This window comes from Otolemur garnettii, unplaced genomic scaffold (genome assembly GCF_000181295.1).
Source record: "Otolemur garnettii isolate 467f Iridium unplaced genomic scaffold, OtoGar3 scaffold00018, whole genome shotgun sequence".
Taxonomy (NCBI): Eukaryota; Metazoa; Chordata; class Mammalia; order Primates; family Galagidae; genus Otolemur; species Otolemur garnettii.
Window position 1 is genome coordinate 17119257 of NW_003852413.1, and position 9882 is coordinate 17129138.

General features: G+C 39.9%; 1 protein-coding gene across 7 annotated transcripts in view; it reads right to left on the bottom strand.

Annotated features, from left to right (window-relative positions):
* TLK2 (tousled like kinase 2) overlaps window positions 1-9882 on the bottom strand; it is a 138795-nt gene that overhangs the window by 65235 nt on the left and 63678 nt on the right. For all 7 annotated transcript variants that reach the window (XM_023511098.1, XM_023511095.1, XM_023511094.1 and 4 more), the window contains one exon: window positions 1721-1888. In XM_023511098.1, the coding sequence (XP_023366866.1) occupies window positions 1721-1888 (168 nt within the window). The remainder of the gene's footprint in view (window positions 1-1720; window positions 1889-9882) is intronic.

Here is a 9882-nt window from a genome sequence, read left to right on the forward strand (position 1 = left end):
GGCGCCGAGCCGCATATTTCTGTAAGTAAAAACATCGCCAAAATTCTAAATAAAGACCAAAACACTTCTAATTTGAACACTGAAATAAATGTGAGCTATATATCCATTTAAGAAAGATTAACAAAAACATGTAAGATAACAATTTAGCCAATTATTCCAGTTCAGAGTTGATGGTGGCCAGGGCCTACCCCAGCAGTTTAGGGCACAGAACAAGAACCAATGCCTGGACAGGATACCATTCCATCCCAGGGCACACTCACGCTCCACACCTACGCTTCCTTAGACTGGGACTTTATAGACATGCCAGGGAACCTAACATGCCCCTCTCTGGGATTTTTTTTTTTCTCATTATCATTATCACAAAACAATGAATGAAATGACAATATTTGAGGACCTCCTAGCTATCTTCCTTGAGGTAAAGCTACAATAACTATAAGAAAACATTCCAAAATATGCAAAATGGCTAATTATTATAACAATTAATAGAAACTGGCTGTTTCATTATTTTTATTTCCTTCCCTTGCAACAGGTACCATTTTTACTGTCTTTTTGAATACATTTGGCACCTGGATTAATAATTCATAGAATCCACAGAGCAAACAAAAAGGAAACAGACTGTAATTGAAGGAAATAAACCACTAAGAGGGAAAAAATTTGAAAGGATGGAATGGAATAAGGGAATGGGACTTTGTTATTTTATACCATTTTTGGAAACAAATAGATACACAGTAAGGTACAGAAACCAAGAAAACTAACAACTTTTGATTCAAACTGGATTATAACTTGGCAAATTAAAATGGGGTCACATTTTCACAAGACTCAAATTCTTATTCTTCCAAGAAGAAGAAAGAAGCAAAATGGGTTTGGTGCCTATAGCTCAGCGGCTGTGGTGCCAGCCATATACACCAGAGCTGGTGGGTTCAAACCCAGCCCAGGCCTGCCAAACAACAATGGCAACTCCAACGATAAAAACAGCCAGGTGTTGTGGCGGGCTCCTATAGTCCCGGCTGCTTGGGAGGCTAAGGCAAGAGAATCACATAAGCCAGAGGTTCTTAGCCTATGAGTCATGACCCACAGGAACTGGATTAAAGAGTCACAGCATTAGGAAGGTTGAGAACCACTGGCTTAAGCCCAAGAGTTGGAGGTTGCTGTGAGCTGGGATGCCACAGCACTCTTCTGAGGGTGACATAATGAGACTCTGGCTCAAAAAAAAGAAAGAAGCAAAACGAAGAAAGCAAAGGTAACCAAACATTCCTAGAAAAAGTAACTGTGCCAACAATGCAAAGGGGTGGGAAGGCAAGTGTGTAGGTAGCCATATAATCCACAATGGGAAAGACCAGTAAGCTTACTACAGAATGCCTGCCTGTGTACTAAAATTGTGCGGACTTAAATATTAATTTAAATAACTTAATGCTGGAGCTTGGAGACTTTGTTTTCAATTACACAGGTATTTTTGTTGTAATGGAATTTGATCTGTATTTTCTTCTTTGTCGATCTAAGATTATACTTTTCTTCCCATTGTATGCTCAGGCTTTTTGATAAAGCTGTCTTTCTCAGGAGCTTAACCCAGCTCTGTGTTAAGGTGTTGTAACACAACACCTTTAGAAGTGACATAGAATTAGAAACGTCCTCATCTCTCTACCAAAATAATTAACCCAACTTCCCTAAGGAGCTCCAGGGCAATGACAAGGATCTGAATGAATTTAGCCTTTGCACTCACTGAAACAAAAGTGAAGCAGAGCCCAGCTCCCCTCTGTGCCAACTGCTCCGTGTCAAGCCGAGGCTTTGCTAGCATCACCGACATGAGGGTTGGGAGGGCAGACTGCTCCTCTGATGCCTCCTTTGCAGCACTGCCATCTAAGCCATAAAGGGGCTGCTCTACTCGCCGCTGGAAAACATTGAAAAAATATGCAAATTACATGAGAAAGAGAATCTGATATTACCCAAAAATGCAATAGGTAAAAACAAAAGTACCAAATATAAGCTGATTAAAAAAAAAAAAAAGACTTCTCTGAAAATAATTATGGAGAGTACAACAACATTATGATGGGATTATAACCTGTCTAAAAACTAGAAATTCTATGACATTATATTTCTATGACATTATATTTCTATGTCTATATTCTATGACAATATATAGTTCTATATTTGTATTACCCTGAATTTACAGATTACTCTGTAGAGTTCAATAAATCAACTCATAATACCCTAATCCAATGTTATTTCTATCCTGCAGGTTAACAAAAATTAAGACATTTGTCCTATATTTAGCTTAATTCACTCTCAGCTCTATTTTCACGATATTATACTTAGATGTGAAAATGTAAAACACACAAGCAAAACAAGTTCCACAGTATACTAAAAGAATAATATAACACAACTATGTATAGTATTCCATAAAAAAGAATGGTTCAATAATAATAGATATGATGATGGTACTCATTACACTCATGTTAGGGAGAAAAATTATGATTCTGCCCTTTGGGTGACAGAAAGGATATGCACATTATTAAGCAACTCTTTTTTTTTTTTTTTTTAAGAGACAGAGTCTCACTTTGTTGCCCTCAGTAAAGGGCCGTGAAGTCAAAGCTCACAGCAACCTCCAGCTCCTGGGCTTAGGCGATTTTCTTGCCTCAGCCTCCTGGGTAGCTGGGACTACAGGCGCCCGTCACAACACCCAGCTATTTTTTTTGCTGCAGTTTGGCTGGGGCGGGGTTTGAACCCGCCACCCTACTCACTGCGCCACAGGCACCGCCCTAATGGGCAACTCTTAAAAAAACTTAAAGTATCCCCCTTTAATAAATCAAAGGATTTTTTTAAAACATTAACATAAAATATCATAACAATGTTACAATATTCATCAAAGTTATAAACAAGACAGGAACACATATTAACACATTCAACATTATTATAGAAGCTTTAGCCAATGTAATAAAATAGAAAAATATGAGGTATAAATACTAGAAAACATTAAAGATTTAAAAAGTGTCATTTTTGGATGATATAACTATTCACAAAGGACGCTAAGCAAATCAACTGAAAACCTACTGTAACAATTAACAGAGGCCAGTAAGATGGCCCAAATACAAAATAAATATACAAAAATTAAAAGCTTCCTCATATAACAAACATTTGATCATAACTGAGCATGTAATAGAAGGAAAAGCAGATTCAAAATAGCAAAAGAAACGTATAAAATACTTGAAAGTAAACATAAGAAATGTGCAGGATACATGTGAAGAAAAAACTATACATGTTCACAGATAAGATGACTTAAATGGTAATGCCACATTCCAGGGTTCAAACTGTACAGAGGTCGAATTTCTCTAAAAACCAATGTTTAGGGTTTTTTGTATTATGCTTTGGCATTTCCCCTGCACACAGGGAAATGCTGTGGTGGGAAAGTGGTCATCTAGGTTCTATCTTACTCTTTTGGGGGTTGTTTTATAGAATCTCACAAATTAATTCTAATGTTCACTCGTAAAGATAATCAAATTAGCCATGTAGTTGTTATAAAGAATATCAGTAAAATGTGACCAGATAACAAAACTACTACAAAGCTCCATTAACTTAAGCAGTATTAAACAGGCACAGGAATAGAGTGACTAATGACAAAGAACAGCAAAATCAGAAACAGATCCATATAATATGAATATATAGTTTGTGATTAAAGCATATTTCAAATGAGTGGGAACCTGTTAAAAAGACAGTAAGATATTTGTGTAGGTAGTAGATAAAAGTACATTACTATCATATATAGCAGACATAAAATTATAAGAATAAAACACAATGTTTTTTATAACTTTCTAGCAGTGAGAAGGACTTTTAAAACATGACATTAAAAATACAGATTTTAGCTGGGCATGGTGGCTCAAACTTGTGATCCTAGCACTCTGGGATGCCGAGGCAGGAGGAACCCTTGAGCTCAGAAGTTCAAGACCAGCCTGAGCAAGAGCAAAACTCTATCTCTACTAAAAACAAAAATTAGCTGGGTGTTGTGGTAGGAACCTGTAGTCCTAGCTACTTGGGAGGCTGAGGCAGGAGGATCACTTGAGCCTAAGAGTGTGAGGCTGCCCTGAGCTACGATGATGCCATAGCAGTATACCCAGGGTGACAGAGACTCTGAGTCTCAAAACAAATACATATGTACATGTATATAACATTTATAGGAACATGTAAGATTAACATAAGTCATAAAGGGAAAACTTGATAAATTTGACTACTATAAAAAGTCAGCATAAAGTTAAAAGATAAAGTTATAAAAAGTCAAGAAAAAATTTTTTTGAGACAGAACTTTATTTTCTCACCCTGGGTAGAATACCATGGCATCACAGCTCACAGTAACCTCAAATTCTTGGGCTCAAGTGATTCATTCTCTTGCCTCGGCCTCCCAAGTAGCTGGGACTACAGGCATCCGCCACAACACCCAGCTATTTTTAGAGACAAAGTCTCACTCTGGCTCAGGCTGGTCTCAAACCTGTGAGCTCAGGCAATCCATCCACCTCGGCCTCCCATGTATTGGTATTATAGAGGTGTGAGCTACTGCACCTGGCCAGCTGTCAAAAATATTTTAAATATAATGACAGTAAGTTAACAACCTTAATAAATAATGTGCTCCCACCCACCAGTAAAACAATTAAAATATTCCAAAACAAATAGGCAAAAGACTAGCATTATAAGAGAAATTATTGGGTACAGTGGCAACACCTGGGGTCTCAGATACTGTGGAGGCTGAGGCAGGAAAACAAGTTTGAGCCCAGGAGTTCAAGAACAGCCTAGGCAACACAGAGAGACCTCATCTCTCTCTCTCTCTCTCTCTCTCTCTCTAATAGAAACAGGTTTTTATTCTGTGGCCTCGCCTGGAGCACACTGGCACAACCACAGTTCGCTGCAACAATTCAGCCTTAGTCTGAATAGCTAGGACTATAGGTGCACCACATTTGGCTAAATGCTATATTTTTAATAGCCTTGTTGTCCAGGCTGGCCTCAAACTTCTGGGCTCAAGCCAATCCTCCTAGTTAGGCCCCACAAAATGCTGGGAATACAGGTATGAACCACTGTACCCAGCCCATAATGACATTTTTAAATGACCATACTCTGACTTGGGAATTACAATTAGGGGATTTATCTCAAGGGGAAAAAAAAACCATGTAAGTACACAAGTATGTACAAGGATATTCACTGTAGCACTATTTATAAAATCAAATGTTTATAGAATATCAATTAATAGAATGGAAATAAGAAAATCTACTGTGTAAACGTACATGTGGATATACAGGTCTACAAATATTTATTCACTTCACTCTTTAGAAATAGTTCTTTTGGAGGAGACTTTCCATTTTACCACTTCTGAATTGTCAAACTTTCATACTCAGCATCATATATATCTTTACCAGGAAAAGCTATTTAACATTTTCTTTTCTTTTTCCTTTCTTCCTTTTTTTTTTTTTTTTTTTTTTTAAGAGATAAGGTTTCTTTCTGTTCCTGTTACCCAGGTTGGGGTAGCAGTGGCACCAACATAGCTCACTGCAGCCTGGAACTCCTAGGCTTAAGCAATCCCCCCACCTTAATATCCTATGGAGTTGGAGCTATAGTTGTATGTTAACACACTCAGCCAATATTTTTTTGGCAATGAGATAAGATCCTGCAGTGTTTTCTAGGCTGGTCTCAAACTCCTGATTTCAAGTGATCCTCCTGCCTATGACTCCAAAAATGCTAGGATTATGGCTCAGCAGCTGGAGTACCGCCAGCCACGTACACCAGAGCTGGCGGGTTTCAGCCTGGCATGGGCCTGCCAAACAATAACAACTATAACCAAAAAAAAAAAAAAAAAAGCCGGGCACTGTGGCGGGCGCCTGTAGTCCCAGCTATCTGGGAGGCTGAGGCAAGAGAATTGCTTAAGCCCAAGAATTTGAGGTTGCTGTGAGCTGTGATGGCACAGCACTCTACCAAGGGTGACATAATGAGACTTTGTCTCAGAAAAAAAAAAAAGAAAAGAAAAGAAATGCTGGGATTACAGGTGTCACTCATTACAACTGACCGGTTTAAAATTTTCATTTTAGAAAATAAAAGTAAAAGAAACTAATTAAAATGATCCTGGCAAAGGAATTTAGTTTGTAGATCTATGACTAGAGTACTCCTCAAGATCAACACTCTGACCCCACCAAATACAACAATTAAATTCAGGCTTCAGAACACCTGTGGTACCCATTTACCACAATATTTTCACTACATGGGAGAATGTATCTCTGAAACTACAATATAAAAATTAATCAGTCTGTCATTACATATGCAATAAGTATCTGCCAAGGATTGAAAAATTTTAAAAGATATTTCTTAAATTATGGCAGGTTAAGATGTGTGAACCAATCTTCCCTTGAAAAAACTGTAAGGGCTCAACTCCTGTGGCTCAAGTGTCTAAGGCGTCAGCCACATACACCTAAGGTGGCAGGTTCAAATCCAGCCTGGCCCACCAAAACAACAATGACAGCTGCAACCAAAAAAATAGCCTGGCATTGTGGCGGGCACCTGTGGTCCCAGCTACTTGGGAGGCTGAAGCAGGAGACTCGCTTGAGCCCAGGAGTTGGAGGTTGCTGTGAGCTGTGATTCCACAGCACTCTACCCAGGGGGATAGCTTGAGGCTCTGTCTCAAAAAAAAAAAAAAAAAAACCCACGAAAAAACAAAACAAAACAAACAAACAAAAAAACTATAAGGCCAGGCACAGTGGCTCACACCTATAATCCTAATACTCTGGGAGGCCCAGGGAAGTGTATCCCTTGAGCTCAAGAGGTCAAAATTAGCCTGAGTGAGAGTGAGACTCAAGTCTCTACTAAAAATAGAAAAAATTAGCCAGGCATTCTAGCCTGAGCCTATAGTCCCAACTACTTGGTGGGCTGAGGAAGGACAATTTTTTAAACCAAGGAGGAGTTTGAGGTTTCTGTGAGCAGGGCTAACACCGTGACGCTCTAGCCAGGGCAACAAAGTGAGACTCAGTCTCAAAACAAAACAAAACAAACAAACAAAAACCGTATGTATATTATATATGCAATATATACAGTAGAATCTGTACAGTTGACCACCTCCCTCTATTGACACTTTTTAAAATCGCCCTAATTTTCATAGACTGGACATGTACCACTTACACATATCAGTACAGTAGGCCTAGTTCCTTATGTTGACCACAACCATATGGTGACCAGTTTGTTACAGTCCCTAAGTCATCAACTTACAGAGTTTATACTACCTATTAAAAAAAAACCTAAAAGCACTGAAGACTTGATTAAATACTAGGGATCTGCTAGTGCAAAATATAAGTGAAATTAAGAACATGAAAGAAGTAAAAAAAAGGCACCAAAGTCATATATGGCCTAAAGACACCTGCTGATCTTGAATTTCCATTTTCAGGGCACCATGATGTCAAGTAGTCAGTCACAGACCAAAGCCCACTCAGGGATGAAAGATCCATGAGAAACACTTCCCACTTCAATGAGGGCTATATTCTCAAGGAAAGGGTAAACCTGAAAAAAAGTTTCCTCCAACCTTAGGGAACTGCAAGGAAATACCACTGGTAGTACAAGGTTCTAGGGTTCCCCTGAGAAATGTTAACATTATTTCCTGATGGTTGAAAGAAACAAACAAAATAAACCACACAAACACCATGTAAATGACAAATTCTGTAGTTTAAAGTAGTTAACAGGTAAAATCTCTAGGCACTTAAAAAAAGCAAATAAAAATTCTCCCTGGAGGAATACTTCTTCATCCTAGATATCAAAAAGATCTCCCAAATAAGTTTTCAAGAACAGTAAGGACTACATAGTTAAAAAACAAAGCATAAAAACAATGAAGCCATAGCAAAAACTGAGAAAAACAAGAGACAGCAGGAACAGATTAAAAAAAATTCAGAGGCTTGGCGCCTATAGCTCAACCGGCTAAGGCGCCAGCCACGTACACCTAAGGTGGCGGGTTCGAATCCCCAGCCCGGACCCGCCAAACAACAATGACGGCTGCAACCAAAAAATAGCCGGGCGTTGTGGCGGGCACCTGTGGTCCCAGCTACTTGGGAGGCGGAGGCAGGAGACTCGCTTAAGCCCAGGAGTTGGAGGTTGCTGTGAGCTGTAATGCCACGGCACGCTACCCAGGGGGAGAGCTTGAGGCTCTGTCTCAAAAAAAAAAAAAAAATTCAGATACCATAACTATTAGATTATAAGACATTCATGTCTATTACCTTTAAGAAATAAAAGGCCAGGCATGGTGGCTCACACCTGTAATCCCAGCACTTGGGAGGCAATGGTGGGTGGACTGCCTGACTTCACAGGTTCGAGACCAGCCTGAGCCAGAGCAAGACCTTGTCTCTTAAAAAAAAAAAAAACCATAGCTGGGTGTTGTGGTGGGTGCCTGTGAGTACCAGCTACTTGGGAAGCTGAGGCAAGAGAAGCACTTGAGCCCAAGAGTTTAAGTTTAAGGTTGCTGTGAGCTATGATGCCACAGCGCTCTACCAAGGGTGACAAAGTGAAACTCTTATCTCCAAAAAAATTAAAATTAAAACTAGAAAAAGAAAAGTAATGACAGACAAGTTGAAAATCCTTGAACCTACAAGGTTCATCCTTGAACCTACAAGGAACACTAATTTTTCTTTAAGAAAGTAGTAACAGGCCGGGTGTAGTGGCTCATGGCTGTAATCCTTGCCTTCTGTGAGGCTGAGGTGGGTGGACTGCTTGACCTCACGAGTTTGAGGCCAAAGCAAGACCCTATCTCTACTAAAAATAGAAAAACTGAAGCAAGAGGAACTCATGAGCCCAAAAGTTGGAGGTTGCTGTGAGCTATGATGATGCCATGGGACTCTACCCAAGGTGACAGCTTGAGACTGTTTCAAAAAATAAAAAATAAAATAAAATAAGAAAGTAGTAACAAAAATGAAGAACTCAGTCAATTTAACAACAAACTAGAGACAACAGGCTTGGTGCCTGTGGCTCAAGTGGCTAAGGCACCAGCCACATACACCTAAGCTGGCGGGTTCAAATCCAGCCCAGGCCCGCCAAACAACGATGGTTGCAACCAAAAAATAGCCAGGCATTGTGGCGGGCGCATGTGGTCCCAGCTACTCGGGAGGCGGAGGCAAGAGACTCGCTTGAGCCCAGGAGTTGGAGGTTCCTGTGAGGTGTGATGCCACGGCACTCTACCCAGGGGGATAGCTTGAGGCTCTGTCTCAAAAAAAAACTAGAGACAACAAAACAGAATTTGTGAATTCTCCATAATGACATATAAAGACAAAAGAAAAGAAGTCAAGAGCATGGTGATGAAATGAGATGGTCTAACATACGTTTACTTATAATTTCATAGGAGGAGAAAAAGAACAAGTCAGATAATATCTGAAATGAAAAGAGCTAATAATTATTCACAACTGATGAAAAACACCATCCCACAGATTCTGGAAGCCCAATGAATCATCAACAAAAGAAATTAAAAGACAAAGCATAAAACTACAATACAATAAATAAAGTTTTTTTTTGGTTTTGGGGGGTTTTTTTGAGGCAGAGTCTCATTCTGCTGCAATGGTATCTCAGTTCACAGCAACGTCAAACTCTTGGGCTTGAGCAGTCTTCTGGCCTCAGCCTCCAGAGTAGTTGGGACTACAGGCGTCTGCCATAATGCCCAGCTAGCTTTTCTATTTTTAGTAGACACAGGATCTTGCCCTTGCTCAGGCTGGTCTCAAACTCCTGAGCTCAAGCAATCTACCAGCCTCAGCCTTGCAGAGTGCTAGGACTACAGGCATGAGCCACTGTGCCCAGTCTATAAATAAAGATTTTAGGCTCGGCGCCTATGGCTCAACCGGCTAAGGCGCCAGCCACGTACACCAAAGGTGGCGGGTTCGAATCCCCAGC